General features: G+C 43.4%; 1 protein-coding gene across 1 annotated transcript in view; it reads left to right on the forward strand.

Moving 5' to 3' along the window:
- The first annotated feature begins 753 nt into the window (after window positions 1-753).
- The window catches only part of LOC115174024 (cyclin-dependent kinase 6), an 83565-nt gene continuing 66332 nt past the window's right edge, over window positions 754-17986 (forward strand). The window contains exons 1-4 of the mRNA XM_029732625.1: window positions 754-1509; window positions 2304-2640; window positions 9990-10125; window positions 15648-15815. Coding sequence (XP_029588485.1) covers window positions 2417-2640; window positions 9990-10125; window positions 15648-15815 — 528 coding nt within the window. The 5' untranslated portion in view covers window positions 754-1509; window positions 2304-2416. The remainder of the gene's footprint in view (window positions 1510-2303; window positions 2641-9989; window positions 10126-15647; window positions 15816-17986) is intronic.

Raw genomic sequence — 17986 nt, forward strand, 5'->3', positions numbered from 1 at the left:
GCAGGTTAGGATAATTAACGTAGCAGGTTAGGATAATTAACGTAGCAGGTTAGAATAATTAGGCTAAGGTTAGAAAAATGGTTAGGTTTAGCAAAAATAAAAATAACCAAAAACCTTTTGACGTAAATTTGACAAAAGCTGTATCCTTTCTAGCCATGACCCACAGCTATAGGTTACTTTGTGACACTTCAATAGATTTAGAAGAAAAAAAGGTTTATCAAAGTTATAAGCTACCAGATACTAAATCTATTGTCACTGATTGTCACAAAAGCCCATGGATTCATTCTAAAGAACATGTAATGAACAGAATATCCATTGACATGCATAACAAACCAAAAAGTTATTGTTGAATTAGTTTTTTATTATTCAATTATATATCGTATTATCACAACTGAAAGATGCCTAACAGAAATCTCATAACAATTTTGGATAAATCACTTTTCATCCCACTTTTGAAAGACATAACATATTTATGTTCCTCGATATTTTATGTGCCAAAATGATAATAATATACATATTTTAATTAGATAATTTACATACCGGTATTTTAAAAAAAATCTAAAATGACTATCACCTAGGCCAGGGATGGGCAACTTTGTTGGGGGTGGGGTCCACAAAAAAAACTCATGGGGGGCATCTCACGTGAAGATGAAGCATTGAAAACATTGAAAATGACCACCCTTGAAGGGGTGCGTTGCCAGAATCCATACAGTCATTGGGAGAATCACCCCCTGACACAACCCAAGTCACTAGTCCTTGAACCGAACCTGACCTTATGGGCCAAAGGCTTGCTTGTCACCCTTCTTCCCCGCTGGTGTATTGTCAATGGAATAGTTTTCAATGGCCCGGATAGATCGAATGTTCCATCAAATAAACGTTTCTTGCCGCCCAGATTTCCCCCCTGTCGTTCTGCTGGTTTTGACACCGAGACAAACCCGAGAGAGAACTATGAATGATAAAGAACCAAGGAGGGCAACATAACTTAAAAGGAGGCGGTTAGTCTTTGTAGTCGGGAGGAATGCGGAAATGTTCCTGCTCTGTGTCAAACTTATCTGAAGGGGGTCAAGGCACATTCAGCCAGCGTGGGAAAGCGAAGAAGAGACGGAGCTCACAGGCAAGCGTTGCATATCCCGGGATAAATGGGGAAAAGAGAGTTAAAACGGGGAAAAACGGAGAAAAGCGTGGCTTGGAGAATATATCACGCTTTTGTCCTATGAACCCCCCCTAAAAAAAAGGTTGCAGTAGGCACTGTGTTGTTGTGTAAGGCATACCCCCTCCCCCCGGTATTATAGTTGCTTTGCGTGAGCTGCAGTTGCAGAGGTGGGAAGCCTACTGCTGAGGGATGGGGGTTACAGAAGCGTGCACCATCCGACTACCTGTGTGGCCCGGCGTGACAGTGAGGGATCTGTGATGTGTTGTGTCTTAGTGTGAACATTTATCCAAAGGGGGCATGTTTCATAAATTCATGGACACGACCAATTGCGACTTTCACTGATAACATAAAATAAGGTAGGCTGAAATATTCATATTTTACTTTTTTGTGTAGAAAAATGTATGTTGCATGCATGTCCTTTATTGTGATATTTTAAAAGCACGAGTTGCCAATTACGATGCTCAATGTTTTAATTGTTGTAGGCTATTTTAAACGTTTATATATTTAAAAAAAGTTGCCGTGCACAAAACGCATAGCGAAAATGTTGCATTATTAAACCACAACACTATTAATGACATGGAAAATGAGAGATGTGGTTAAATGGACTATAGGAAGTTCAGACAATACAATCAGTAGACAACCACGTGCTCGCAAAAGTTTGTCGCCTATAATAAACCATAATAGACTGGACACATTTGGGAAAAGATATCGGAGGCTGGAAAAAATATTTGTATAATAATATATAATAATTTTACTGAGTTTGCAGAGTTTATATTGTATTCTTTCAAGTTGGTTTGCTTGTTTTTCTGACTCATTCGTCTACATATCTGTGATTACGCGTGAACATAAAGATGACCTTATTGTTGTAATATGTACTGCATTCTGCACTTAGAGAACTTATGTAAAATTGTTTTAAAAACTGTATTTTTTTTTTGAGATGCCAGATGTTGTGTGATGTGAGGTAACTAGGACAAGAGATTCATACGCGTAATGAAGTGGGAGTGGATCAAGTAGAACGCATCGGGGTTGTAGTGTTGATAGTCGGAATAAAACTAAACTTGATAACACAATGTTGTGGACCTCCGTTTGACCAAAAACAGACAGACATATACGATGTTACCTCTGCTACCTCTGTCTTCCTTTAATTTAGGCATTGCATTGCGCCAAAAACTATTTTCTGTGAGGATGGCTTTGTAATAACCCTGGCTCGTTACGTTCGTTGGGATTCTCCGCAATATTCTCAACAAGAAAAAAGACGCAAAAATGGACAAAGAAAGTGTAGCACAACAGTACGAGCCCGTCGCCGAGATTGGGGAAGGTGCGTATGGAAAGGTGTACAAGGCACGAGATTTGAAGAACGAGGGACGCTTTGTAGCCCTAAAACGAGTTCGGGTGCAGACGGAGGAGGAAGGGATGCCCCTCTCGACCATCCGTGAGGTGGCGGTACTGAGGCAACTGGAGGCATTCGAACACCCCAACGTGGTCAGGTAAGAAGAGATGGAGAGGGGGGTGCATCTAACAAGGTCCCAGATGTACATTATCTTTTCAACCATATGCTATTATAACCCATGATATGTATCTCTTTAAACAACCTAGTCTCAGAGCATTTAGTATGATCTGTACGTAATACCGAGACACTTCATTTAGTATGATATGTTACGTTTGATACTAAACTATATGGAATAGTTTTAAGCCAGGGGAGGGGTGGGGTGCAGGGGGGTTCTACTAAACTATATGGAATAGTTTTAAGCTGGGGGAGGGGTGGGGTGCAGGGGGGTTCTACTAAACTATATGGAATAGTTTTAAGCTGGGGGAGGGGGTGGGGTGTATGGGGGTTCTACTAAACTATATGGAATAGTTTTAAGCTGGGGGAGGGGTGGGGTGCAGGGGGTTCTACTAAACTATATGGAATAGTTTTAAGCTGGGGGAGGGGGTGGGGTGCAGGGGGGTTCTACTAAACTATATGGAATAGTTTTAAGCTGGGGGAGGGGGTGGGGCGCAGGGGGGTTCTACTAAACTATATGGAATAGTTTTAAGCTGGGGGAGGGGTGGGGTGCAGGGGGGTTCTACTAAACTATATGGAATAGTTTTAAGCTGGGGGAGGGGTGGGGTGCAGGGGGTTCTATTAAACTATATGGAATAGTTTTAAGCTGGGGGAGGGGTGGGGTGCAGGGGGGTTCTACTAAACTATATGGAATAGTTTTAAGCTGGGGGAGGGGTGGGGTGCAGGGGGGTTCTACTAAACTATATGGAATAGTTTTAAGCCAGGGGAGGGGTGGGGTGCAGGGGGGTTCTACTAAACTATATGGAATAGTTTTAAGCTGGGGGAGGGGTGGGGTGCAGGGGGGTTCTACTAAACAATATGGAATAGTTTTAAGAAGGTCATACCAAGGATCATTAACTATTTGATAAAGAATTTTAAGACCCTTTGAAGTATAAAAAAAAATATTTGATGAAAAAAATATTTTTGGCCTTACTGCTATTAGCCCATACAAACGCATTGAATAACAAATTCACTACATGGAACAATAGCTAGTCCCCCAAAAAAATCTGTAGGAAGTTTCTTCTGAAGTGTCTGTCCTATATCTGAGCGATATAAGAAAGATCAGGAAAGTTAGCATTTTTTGTTTGTACATTTTTGTAACCCCATATTTTTGGCACAAAACAGTCTCTATACTGTAAATACACTATATATATAAAACGTATGTGGACACCCCTTCAAATTAGTGGATTATTAGTGGACTATTTCAGCCACACCCATTGCTGACAGGTGTATAAATAACGTTTGCAATTTTTTTTTTTACATGTATTTAACCCCTTATTTTTGGTACTAAACAGTCTCCATATATACTTTACTTCTGTTACCGGGGGACCTTTAGTCAAGTCTTGTGAGGCCCGTGGTTGTCCTAGAGCAAAACTGGCATGTACGTGTTTGTGAGAGTCTCATCTTTCTGCAGAGGGGTCGTATTAATGTGTATCCCAAACTGTTCGGACTCTACAGACAGAAGTTGGCAGATTGGCTGTACCGACTTCAGATGAGTCCCAAGACGCTTGTGGGGGTTGTAGAGCAAACAGAGAACACCATCGTGTTCGTGATCTTTCCATAGAGGGGTCATAATAGTTTCTAGGCCACACTGTTCAGATGCTACATACAATTTTGTCGGAAGACCGATTTTCGGGATGCCTCATGGTCTAGCTCTGTCACCTTTCACCGCAGATGCTCTAGCTCTGTCACCTTTCACCGCAGATGCTCTAGCTCTGTCACCTTTCACCGCAGATGAGGAAGTGCGACATCGGCGGATGCGGTGGATTGAGACGCATCCAATGCAGAAACAGATATTTCTGGCTTAAACTGACAGATTTGTATGGGGATTTTTGTATTATGCTAATTCGATTTATGTGGGGCGCGGACATCGACTCTTGGGGTTAACCTCCTAAACTTAACCTTAACCCTAACCCTAAACCCTAGCCTAGCTAACGTTAGTGAGCTAGCTAATGTAAGCCACCTAGCCATAGGGCAGCAGGTAGCCTAGTGGTTAGAGTGTTGGGTCAGTAATCGAAAGGTTGCTGGCTCAAATCCCTGAGCTGACAAGGTAACAATCTGTCATTCTGCACCTGAACAAGGCAGTTAAACCACTGTTTCCCAGGTGCCGAAGACATGGATGTCAATTATGGCAGCCCCCCGCACCTCTCTGATTCAGAGGGGTTGGGTTGAATGCGTTCAGTTGTACAACTGACTAGGTATCCCCCTTTCCCTAGCCACCTAGCTAGAGTTTGTAACATATCATATGTTTTGCAAATTCATAACATATTGTACATTTAGCAAATTAGTAACATATTGTACATTTTGCAAATTCGTAACATATAATACAAATTGTAATTCCTAACATACATTATCAGATGAAATAGGTGATGGACATCCACAAATGAATACATACCATACGAAACATAATATATCATACTAAATGGAGTCTTTCAGATTTACATCGAGAATAATAAAAAATGCTCTGAGACCAGGTTGCAACCAACAAATTACTGCATAATGCCTTACAGCGGTTTATGGAGTTGCCTTATTGACCTTTGGAAAAGTTGTTGTTTTGTGATGTACAACTACAAACCCCATTTTGATCCTGGTGATACTATAGTGCCATACAGTAGACTGTACATTATGTTTAATACAGCTTGGTGTGTGGAAGGATTCTTTGTGTGCAGCACCTGTGACAGACATTCTTGGGTGATATCTGTTCACCAGATTAATAACCTAAATAAATCATGGGTAAAGTCATCCCCATCGCTGGTTAGAGTGGAATTTCACAGAAAAGTCAAGGAACTGCTGTTGGGAATGATAAGAAAGAACCATTTTGTGCATCGAGTCACACTAAGAGATACTGTATTGGGCTGATTTTGCCCCCATTCCAGTAGTCTACATATAAGATGTGTTGTTTTTAATCCTCCAGGCCACAAGACAACATACAGGGGTTGTTATGCTTTGCAGCTGTATACTCCCATGGTCCAATTTGGAGGTCAGTTCAGTTCGGCAGAGAAACCACGTCATTTACCGGCCCAGCTCAAGGTCTAACCTTGCCATTTAGCTTATAATGAGAGATTGAGTGCTTTTGGATTAAACTTTTTAATAATACTGTACAAATGTTATTCTAAGCCCTGCTGGTCACACTACAGCCTCTATTATTCTCTTCATCTGAATAAATTAATATATTCTTCATAGAGATTCCGTGTATCGAAGGTTCGACAGATTTAAATGATGACACAAAATGTGTCCTTACTCCCTATACTTTGTGGTATGCTAATTTCTCCCATTCTGTAAAATTCTGGTTCCTATACGTTAGCCCAAGCTCAAATCCACACCAAAGGGCGTCTGGTCTGGTCTCTCTGTAAAGCTAAACAGCGCGGGAGAGAGTGAGCACAGAGCAGTGTGCATTCTGGACCTACTGTGTAACTACAGGCCTGCCAACCCCTGGATGTTTAAGAATGACACCCATTAGTCATCCCATATGCTCAGTGTCTGGCGAGAGGCTGCATTGTAGTGGAACAATCACGGTTCTGAGGGGCGTTTAACCCCAAGTTTCCAACAGGGTGGCTCGCTCGTTCTGTGACATCATGGGCGTATGGCAATAATACCTTGAATCCTCAGTGCAGGATTTCCAAGCCTTTGTTAACAGGGGGTGTGGCACAGTGCATATTCCCTTTAGGCTACAAGGGAAAGAAGAAAAGGACTACCAGCTTTCCCATGCTTTACTTCAAGACAATTCACAGAGATTACACAGACATCAACTGCAATTTTACTGTTATTACTACAGACCCATTGACTCTTTTGAAATATTTGAAGCTATTGAAATACAGATTTCACTGTAAATATGACATATTTTAAAATAAATCTAAGAATTACTGCATAAAAGCTACGTGGGATAGGGACCTTATTGGCCCCATAGTGTCATTGAAGCAATGATAGAGCGATGTCAGTGAGTGGATAAATTCCATTCATGTTCTTGTCACACACACTGATTGGTTGCCATGGTGAGAGATGCTGCTCAACCACATCTAGTGGTCGGTCATGGGCAGTCCAGACTGCTTCAGTTGCCATGACTCATCACGCGTTGCCCTGGTGCTCCTGAAGGAATCTTTGTCGTCGTCCTCGGCTCTTTGAGGTTGACACTGGACGTCTTCTCTAGGCTTTCACCAACGCTTCCCCATGGCACAACTGCCCAAATAATCTGTATGTTTGGGCTCGGTTTGTCGCCTACAACCACAATGTTGATGTATTGTGTTGGATGCTCAGGAGTCGCCAAGGGTTTCCCTCTTAAAATAGATATAATGTAGCTACAACATTATTATTGGCGTTGTCAGGATGGAGGCTATAGGATACGGTTAGTGAGCAGGAGGCTAAATGATAGGGTTAGTGGGCAGGAGGCTAAAGGATAGGGTTAGGGGGCCGGAGGCTAAAGGATAGGGTTAGTGGGCAGGAGGCTAAAGGATAGGGTTAGTGAGCAGGAGGCTAAATGATAGGGTTAGTGGGCCGGAGGCTAAAGGATAGGGTTAGTGAGCAGGAGGCTGAAGGATAGGGTTAGTGAGCAGGAGGCTAAAGGATAGGGTTAGTGGGCAGGAGGCTAAAGGATAGGGTTAGTGAACAGGAGACTAAAGGATAGGGTTAGTGAGCAGGAGGCTAAAGGATAGGGTTAGTGAACAGGAGGCTGAAGGATAGGGTTAGTGGGCAGGAGGCTAAATGATAGGGTTAGTGGGCAGGAGACTAAAGGATAGGGTTAGTGAGCAGGAGGCTAAAGGATAGGGTTAGTGAACAGGAGGCTGAAGGATAGGGTTAGTGGGCAGGAGGCTAAATGATAGGGTTAGTGGGCAGGATGCTAAAGGATAGGGTTAGTGGGCAGGAGGCTAAAGGATAGGGTTAGTGAGCAGGAGGCTAAATGATAGGGTTAGTGAGCAGGAGGCTAAATTATAGGGTTAGTGAGCAGGAGGCTAAAGGATAGGGTTAGTGAGCAGGAGGCTAAATGATAGGGTTAGTGGGCAGGAGGCTAAAGGATAGGGTTAGTGAGCAGGAGGCTAAAGGATAGGGTTAGTGAGCAGGAGGCTAAAGGATAGGGTTAGTGGGCAGGAGGCTAAAGGATAGGGTTAGTGGGCAGGAGGCTAAAGGATAGGGTTAGTGGGCAGGAGGCTAAACATGCCTAAAGGAGATGGGTCGGAACTACACTACATGACCAAAAGTATGTGGACACCTGCTCGTCGAACATCTCATTCCAAAATCATGGGCATTAATATGGAATTGGCCTCCTCTTTGCTGCTATAACAGCCTCCACTCTTCTGGGAAGGCTTTCCACTAGATGTTGGAACATTGCTGCGGGGACTTGCTTCCATTCAGCCTCAAGACAATTAGTGAGGTCGGGCACTGATGTTGGGCGATTAGGCCTGGCTCGCAGTCGGTGTTCCAATTCATTCCAAAGATGTTTGATGGGTTTGAGGTCAGGGCTCTGTGTGGGCCAGTCAAGTTCTTCCACACCGATATCGACAAACCAGTTTTGTATGGACCTTGCTTTGTGCATGGGGGCATTGTCATGCTGAAGCAGGAAAGTGCCTTCCCCAAACTGTTGCCACAAAGTTGGAAGCACAGAATTGTCTGGAATGTCATTGTATGCTGTAGAGTTAAGATTTCCCTTCACTGGAACTAAGGGGCCTGAACCATGAAAAACAGCCCCATACCATTATTCCTCCTCCACCAAACTTTATTGTTGGCACTGTGCATTGGGATAGGTAGCGTTCTCCTGGCATTCGCCAAACCGAGATTAGTCCATCGGACTGTCAGATGGGGAAGCGTGATTCATCACTCCAGAGAATGTGTTTCCACTGCTCCAGAGTCCAATGGCGGCGAGTTTTATACCACTCCAGCCGACGCTTGGCATTGCGCACGGTGATCGTAGGCTTGTGTGCGGCTGCTCTGCCATGGAAACCCATTTCATGAGGCTCCCAACGAACAGTTATTGTGCTGATGTTGTTTCCAGAGGCAGTTTGGAACTCGGTAGTGAGTTTTGCAACCGAGGACAGAACTTCTACTTCACGGCTGAGCCGTTGTTGTTCCTAAACGTTTCCACCTGACAATAACAAAACTTACAGTTGACCGGGGAAGCTCTAGCAGGGCAGGAATTTGATGAACTGACGTGTTGGAAAGGTGGCATCCTATGACGGTGCCATGTTGAAAGTCACTGAGCTCTTCAGTAAGGCCATTCTACTGCCAATGTTTGTCTATGGAGATTGCATGGCTGTGTGCTCTATTTTATACACCTGTCAGCAACGGGTGTGGCTGAAATAGCAGAATCCACTAATTTGAAGGGGTGTCCACATACATTTGTACATTTAGTGTATGCTCTCTTGATGTGTGACCTTGTCTGAGACCTGAAGCGTTGCGTTTGCTCCCAGATATATTGCCTAGGCGTTTAGCTCAGTGGACTAAGGGGTCTTGTGGCATGCAGGAGACCTGGATTCAAGTTTCAAGTTTTAATGTCACGTGCACAAGCACAGTGAAATGCCTTTCTTGTAAACTCTAAACCCAACAATGCAGTAATCAGTATCAGCCTGGCCGGTTACAGTTACAGCATGTTTTTAATAATGCGAATGCCAAATCAATCACTCTGTCAAGGTGTTCAACTCTCAACTGATCCTATTGTGGCTACTGTACTGTGAAGTCCGCTATTGCACACATACTGGAATAAGGGCTAGGAGATCATGTTGCCAAAATGTCCATCAGTCACGAGTAAGGAATTTCAGATCGGTTCCTATCGTTTAGCTAACAAGGCCCAGTATGTGAAAGCATTGCTTGCATTCTTTCAAAACTGTCAGGAAAACTAGTCTGGGCCTGGTTTCCAAAAAGCATTGTAAGGTTAAGTTCATCTTAGAACCATAGGATCCTATGCTTTGGATGCTTTTGGGAAACCGGTCCCTGGACAGTTAACTGACACTATAAACACATTTCTCCCCCTAACTGAAGCTAGATTGTTTAAATAGATTAGATCTCTCTCAGGTTTTGAATTATGCTAGGGATCCTATCAAGTGTCTATCTATATTTCAGAAGCAAGTTTACACTGGAAAATATGGTTTGTCATAGATGGTGGTTATAAATGAAAATACTTTGTTATTCCTCTTAAATTAAAGACTGATGACTTTATAACCTCTATTTACTTGTGAACTATTTTATGGACTACTTGCGATCCTTTTACAAACCCTTTATAGATGATTTTATATAAGTGTTACCATGATATCTGACTGACATTAACCATGCTAAGCAGCAGTGTTCACTCTGCCTCTCTCTCTGCAGACTGTTTGATGTGTGTACTGTGTCTCGGAGCGACCGCGAGACCAAGCTGACCCTGGTCTTTGAGCACGTTGACCAGGACTTGACCACGTACCTGGAAAAAGCCCCTGATCCTGGGGTGCCACCTGAAACTATCAAAGTGAGTCTGTCTAGGGGCAACTTCTTAGTAAGTTTACACTAAATTGAAAATGCCCTACTGTACTTGTAAGGTCTATGAATATGTGGACCTTGTTTTTGCTAAGTATCCTGGCAATATTTCTTCCTGGCCCAGACAGGAACTGAGGATGGAACTCCCAAACATCAGACAGCATTCAGGCTTTTTGAAGGGCAGCACATGTGGCATATTGGGTCCTAATTAGAGGGCCTCGGCTTTTCTATTTTCATTCTGGTCCCTCACTTCACTGTGTATCTAAAGGAGGAGACGCTCTCTGTGTGTGTGTGTGTTTGTGTGTGCGTGTGTGTGTGTGTGCATCTGTGAGTGTGTGTAATCATATGGATTGACAGAACTAGGTGACACTGACAGAAGGCATTTCTTTATGTGCAGTGTCTCATCGTGTGTCAAACCTCAATTTCCTGTAGGCTAAAGAATTGCCTTCAGGGCCAAACACACTAACAAACCAGAAGTCATCCTGACTATCAGACTAATCCGGAAGTAATCCAGTTATTTGCTAGAGTGCATCTGAAATGTCACCCTATTCCATATATAGCGCACTACTTTTGACCAGGGCCTATGCACTATGTAGGGAATAGGGTGCCATTTGAAACACAGACCCAGTATCCACAAAAGGTAGGAAGCGGAAGTGATGGCAATCTCTTTCTCTCTCGACAGTTAGTCTCTCTCTGTATTTATTAACCTCTTTCCCTCTAGACAGTTAGTCTCTCTCTGTATTTATTAACCTCTTTCCCTCTAGACAGTTAGTCTCTCTCTGTATTTATTAACCTCTTTCCCTCTAGACAGTTAGTCTCTCTGTATTTATTAACCTCTTTCCCTCTAGACAGTTAGTCTCTCTCTGTATTTATTAACCTCTTTCCCTCTAGACAGTTAGTCTCTCTCTGTATTTATTAACCTCTTTCCCTCTAGACAGTTAGTCTCTCTCTGTATTTATTAACCTCTTTCCCTCTAGACAGTTAGTCTCTCTCTGTATTTATTAACCTCTTTCCCTCTAGACAGTTAGTCTCTCTCTGTATTTATTAACCTCTTTCCCTCTAGACAGTTAGTCTCTCTGTATTTATTAACCTCTTTCCCTCTAGACAGTTAGTCTCTCTCTGTATTTATTAACCTCTTTCCCTCTAGACAGTTAGTCTCTCTCTGTATTTATTCACCTCTTTCCCTCTAGACAGTTAGTCTCTCTCTGTATTTATTAACCTCTTTCCCTCTAGACAGTTAGTCTCTCTCTGTATTTATTCACCTCTTTCCCTCTAGACAGTTAGTCTCTCTCTATTTATTCACCTCACCTTAGCCAAATACATTTAAACTCAGTTTTCCACAATTCCTGACATTTAATCCTAGTAAAAATTCCCTGTCTTAGGTCAGTTAGGATCACCACTTTATTTTAAGAATGTGAAATGTCAGAATAATAGTAGAGAGAATGATTTATTTCAGCTTTTATTTCTTTCATCACATTCCCAGTGGGTCAGAAGTTTACATACACTCAATTAGTATTTGGTAGCGTTGCTTTAAATTGAAAAACGAGTTTTAATGACTCCAACCTAAGCGTATGTAAACTTCCGACTTCAACTGTACATACTACCTCAACTAACCGGTGCCCCCGCACATTGACTCTGCACCGGCACCCCCCTGTATCTATTGTTCTTTTTTACTGCTGCTCTTTAATTACTTGTTACTTTTATCTCTTATTCTTATCCGTATTTTTTGAAACTGCACTGTCAGTTAGGGGCTCATAAGTAAGCATTTCACTGTAAGGTCTACACCTGTTGTATTCGGCACATGTGACTAATCAAATTTGATTTGATTTGAAAGCAAGCATGGAAGACCACTTGTTGAGCGGGAGAGAGATCTCTCCCATTCATTTTCAACATCCAAACAGCAGCTGGAGCGATGACAGTGGCACCGTCCCTTTTATTTCCATGACAGTGGACACTGCACAGTAACACTCCTCCAGACCAGAGGACACCAGATTGCAGACCCCCACCCCCCACTGCCCCCTTTCAGACCTACAGTCAGACCCACCGTATGGTAATTGATCAAAGAGGCTCCGGGAATCAAATGAGCTGGAAGGACATCAAGCAGCCGGTCTCTGTCCCGCAGCCTCCCCCAGCCTTGGAGAGTGCGGCTGGGCTAACGCTGGGCTTCGTGCCCCTCCACCCCCAGATCCCCCATCCTTCCCCGTCTCCAGGCCTGGCCCTATCAAAGCCTGGTTAATGAAGCATTACACTAACTGGCAGATGTCCTGTATTGTCACACGGTTACAAAAAACAATATGACTGCGTGTTGCTTATTAGCATGACAAAAGGGACTGCACTAGGGGATGCCATGTTTTGACTGCTTTGTCTCTAGGCTGCTTTTTTATTTTTATTCTTGGGTATCGCCTGCCTTGTGTTTCCTAGCTAGCTATCTCTGGTCGAGGTGCTGTCATAGACAGTTAGGGTGTTGGGCAACTCGTTGCTCTGTGTCACCTCCTGTCACATTGGTTTGCAACAGGTCAGGTGTTTTCTCATACCATCTGCAGACTGGAGACTAGATATTAATTAATGTCAGTCTGATAGTTTGACATTATCTCCAGCCCTACAAACATTGTTATTAACAACAAACATCTATTAACTCTTGACAAGCAACGGCATCATTCATCTTCACCTGCATCATCTACTACTGAATGACTTTTATATGAATGAACTGAAGCAGGGAGGGGCGATGGAGCGCCATGGGGGCCTTGTTGTTGTTTGTATGTTTGTCCTCAAGTCACACTTCTGAGATAATTGGCGTTTTGTAGGAAATGCTGTTGAAAGGAAACATGTCGCAAATGGCCATTTAAAGCAGAGAGGAACTCATGGGGGCGATGCCATTGTATCAACTCCCTAAATAACTGCCTCTGCCGCTGTCTGTTGGCCTCCTAGGTTACGGGTGGATGGAGATGCAAAAAAGAAGGCCTGTTTACGCTCTCTGGCTGACCTGCGCAAGGCACCCTCACACACACTGCTTACGCATGCACACACACACACCACACGCACACACACCGCACACAGACACACACAGACACACACACACATTCCCTCTGCCCTGTCTCTTCTCTATTCCGTGCAGAGGCTCCTGTCCCCTCCCCTTAGCCCTGGTCAGCCCCGCCCGTTTGAAAATGTTTTCTGCTTGAGTGTGCAGACCATTGTTTCACCTCTTTTAATCACTCACCAGCTGCTAGGGTCAGAGAATGGAGCCCCTCCGCAAGCCCAGGTCCATGTCACTTGTGAGGTCTTGGTGATGTGGGGGGGGGGGGGGCACTGCTGCCTGCTGCAACCCCAGCAGTAGGTCGATTCATGTCGGGACTGTGAGAGAGAGTCCCTCTTTCTCTCTCTTTCTCTTTTAATCTTCCCCATCTCTCTGTCTCTATCACTCAAACAGCCCCCCTCCGATATCACCATCAGTTCAGTCCTTATGTTGTTGTGCAAGTTCCACCAGAGAGTAGAAATGGCCGTTGAGCCCTTTCAGTTTAGCCCTCCTCTTAGACTATTTCAGTCTCTCTCTTTTTACCTTTATTTCTCTCTCCCTGGACTGAGTGCTTGTGGGCATTAGGGCCACTGTGGGGCCGTTCCTGGCTGCAGCTGGAAAGAGTGGATCTCCAATGAACAATCCACCTCAGCTCCAGTCCAGCCAGATGCAGGAAGAGAGGGAGGGAGGCAGAGAGGCCCACCACCAACAGATCAAGGCAGTACCCAAATGGCACCCTATTCCCTATGTAGTGCACTACTTTTGGAACAGGGCCCAAAGATCAGAACTACACCCTCACAGCAACATGTATTTCCTGCTCTGCTCTCCCTCCACAATTGTGTCAGTTATCAACATCTGCCACACTTGGGCTTTAAAGGGATACGTTCTCTTTTCTTCCTAGTGGACAAGCTGCTGCACCGCATGCAAGGCCTCAGTGATTTCACTTCACTCTGGGACTTTTCATTTAGGTTTTCAGTGTTCTGAGACCCGTTGGCTGATTTAGAAGAGAAATAAATGTTTCTTACTATCGTTACCTTACAGATTACAGTGATATGCATACTGTACACACATGATAATGAACTGCATTAGTATTGGGGGAACCATCCAACACCAATGTGTAGCAACAAAACACACATTTTAAAAATGACCTTTTGTTTTAGTACCATTGAACCCTCTATACCAAGGATATCAGGTGTCTTTTTTCAGTGTCCATGTGTCTTGTATCCGTAAAATCATGACAAACTGTCAGTGTCCATGTGTGTTGTTGAACCTGTTAAGACTGTGTCTGTGTCCATGTGTCATGTTGTACCTGTTAAGACTGTGTCTGTGTCCATGTGTCATGTTGTACCTGTTAAGACTGTGTCTGTTTTCGAATACCCATACTAACATACTGTATACTACATACTTAATGAGTATATACTACATACTATATACTATTAGTTAATTTTAGTATACTGTAAACGAACGGTATCCTTGTAGTTGAGTGTACTAGTGCTTCGATGTGTCTACCGGAATTTGATACTGTTGCTATGCAACTTCTTGCTAGCTTGTTAGCATAGCTAACAAATTACGAGCTTGACATTTTACGACTTCTTTAACAATGTTCATTGAGAACGCACAACGACTATACCACTTAGCTAAGCTAAGAATTACTTGAAAAATCAAGTCAATAAATGTTGGGTTGTTTAGTTAGATAGCATATAGTTAATATACTGGCAAGTTTGAAGTATTAGTGGCCAACTAAAGTTAGGTAGCTAGCTAACATATGGTGCATATGTAACAGTGTAGGTTCCGTCCCTCTCTTCGCCCCAACCCGGGCTCGAACCAGGGACCCTTGCACACATCAACAACTGACACCCACCGAAGCATCGTTACCCATCGCGCCACAAAAGCCGCGGCCCTTGCAACGCAAGGGGAAACCCTACTTCAGGTCTCAGAGCGAGTGACGTCACTGATTGAAATGCTATTAGCGCGCACCACGGCTAACTAACTAGCCATTTCACATCGGTTACACATACAAGCAACTACTGTAATAAAATGCTATGCAGTTCGTAAGGCTAGCGCAGCTAACAAATTGTCAAATTACATTGCTCAACATTTTCTTAACATTTGTCATAATTAGTTAAAGCAATGAATTTGTATGCTCTCTCGTCAGACTTTGGCTGCATATTTTCCGCCATTTTCTTCAAATCTGAAAATGTTGTGAAGCCATGCCCATTTTCTGAAGAATTGCATTATGGGCCCTAAATGCACGGAAATAGTGTCCACTGCTAGAGTACTTTGTATTTTGACGAATGTAGTACGACGTCCGTAAACTTTTAGCATAATACATATATTCATACTATGACCAATAAGCATACTACATACTAAATGTATTCCACAAATAGTACGGTTAGTGCTGTTAGTGTGAGTATTCAAACACAGCTTGTGTCTGAGTGTCCATGTGTCATGTTGTACCTGTTAAGACTGTGTCTGAGTGCCCATGTGTGTTGTCCTAACAGGATATGATGTACCAACTGCTGCAGGGACTGGACTTCCTGCACTCACACCGTGTGGTTCACCGGGACCTGAAACCCCAGAACATTTTGGTCACCAGTGGAGGACAGATCAAACTGGCTGATTTTGGCCTCGCCAGGATATACAGCTTTCAGATGGCCCTGACCTCTGTGGTGAGAACCTTACTGTTATAAACCTGTTATAAACTGTTATAGCACAGATGACATACACATTTCAGATGGAACTGACTTGTGTGGTGAGAACCTTACTGATATAAACCTGTTATAGCACAGATGACATACACATTTCAGATGGAACTGACCTCTGTGGTGAGAACCTTACTGTTATAAACCTGTTATAAACTGTTATAGCACAGATTATGTACAGATTTCAGTTGGAACTGACCTGTGGTGAGAACCTTACTGTTATAAACCTGTTGTAAACTGTTATAGCACAGATGACATACACATTTCAGATGGAACTGACCTCTGTGGGGAGAACCTTACTGTTATTAACCTATTATAAACTGTTATAACACCGATAATATACACATTTTAGATGGAACTGACTTCTGTGGTGAGAACCTTACAGTTATAAACTACAACATAAACTCTTATATCACCCAATACTGATTATGTACTATATCACCCAATACTGATTATGTACTATATCACCCAATACTGATTATGTACTATATCACCCAATACAGATGATGTACTGAGTAGAGACTATGCCTGACCAGGATATTAGTGCTGAGCGATTAGTGCTTTTTGAGGTTGGTTCGATTTCAGTTAAATTATTAAAAAAATTATCACGGTTTTCAGTTTCGGTTCAATATATTTTTTTGCATGAAATGCGCTATGCGTTATGTGGATTGAATGCTGTGACAACACAGAATAAAACATGTAATAGTGACAGCACATTACTGCTTGTCACTTATTAACCATCGTTTATTCACATTATTTTAATAAAATATTTCAGTTGATTTGTATATTATATGTACATTTGTTTTATATGATGACTTTATTATTTAATTCCAAGTCATCTCATCTCTATAGAGCTGCTGCCTATGTTGTCTGACAAAATCACTATTTTAGTAGTTCTTCAAAGTAAATAAGGCATACATTTATGACTGCTGAATACCAACTATCAATCACTTAGATTAGATCATGTATTTTCAGGTAGAGATACTGTACCTCGCGAAGCAAATGCTCTTTATCTGTCTCGATAGCGCGTTCTCTTCTCTCCCTCTCCGTGTCTGCCCCACACCAGAGAGGAGGCGGAAAAGCGAGAGGTTTCACTCTCGACAAAATCTGTCCAATATAAACCCAATGTGTTTCTATGGGCTTATTTTGGACCTAGCTTCTGCTTTTCCGCCTTTGGGACAATGACTCCCATTGTTAGGGCGGAGATATGAGCGTCAATCAACACATTACCCAATAATGACAAAGCAAAAACAGGATTTTAGAAATGTTTGCAAATGTATTAAAAATATAACATTTACATAAGTATTCAGACCCTTTACTCAGTACTTTGTTGAAGGACCTTTTGGCAGCGATTACGTCCTTGAGTCTTCTTGGATATGACGCTACAAGCTTGGCACACCTGTATTTGGAGAGTTTCTCCCATTCTTCTTTGCAGATCCTCTCAAGCTCTGTCAGGTTGGATGGGGAGCGTTTGTCAGACGGTTGCTAGGAGTGGTGGTAGGAGTCAGGCGCAGAGAGCAGAGGTACGGAACTTTGTGTTTATTTAAACAAAAAACACAACACGATCGACGCCAACACAAACGGCGTGGAAAAAATGCCAAGTGCCCAAAACAGGTGCACAGCATGCATACAATATTACAGTAGTAAATCGCCAGCACATCCAACTACAAAAACACAGCCTGACGCTAAAATAATCCCGCACAACACTGGGCGGGCTAACCAGGCTTAAATAACCAAAATCAAAAGACCAAATGAGGAACAGGTGTAAACAATCAGACATACCAAACGAAAAGGAAAAAGGGATCAGCGGCGGCTAGTAGGTCGGTGACGACGACCGCCGAGCGCCGCCCGAGCAGGCAGGGGAGCCACCTTCGGTGGGATTCGTGACAGTACCCCCCTCCTGACGCGCGGCTCCCGCAGCGCGCCGCCACCGACCTCGAGGGCGACCCGGAGGACGAGGCGCAGGGCGATCCCCATGAAGGCGGTGGAACTCCCTCAGTAGTGGGGGGTCCAAAATGTCCCTCCTGGGTACCCAGCACCTCTCCTCCGCGCCGTACCCCTCCCAGTTGACGAGATACTGTAGGCCCCCCCCCCCCGAAGTCTGGAGTCCAGAATGGCGCGTATCTTATACGCCGGGG

The sequence above is a fragment of the Salmo trutta genome, chromosome 34, assembly GCF_901001165.1.
Source record: "Salmo trutta chromosome 34, fSalTru1.1, whole genome shotgun sequence".
NCBI lineage: Eukaryota > Metazoa > Chordata > Actinopteri > Salmoniformes > Salmonidae > Salmo > Salmo trutta.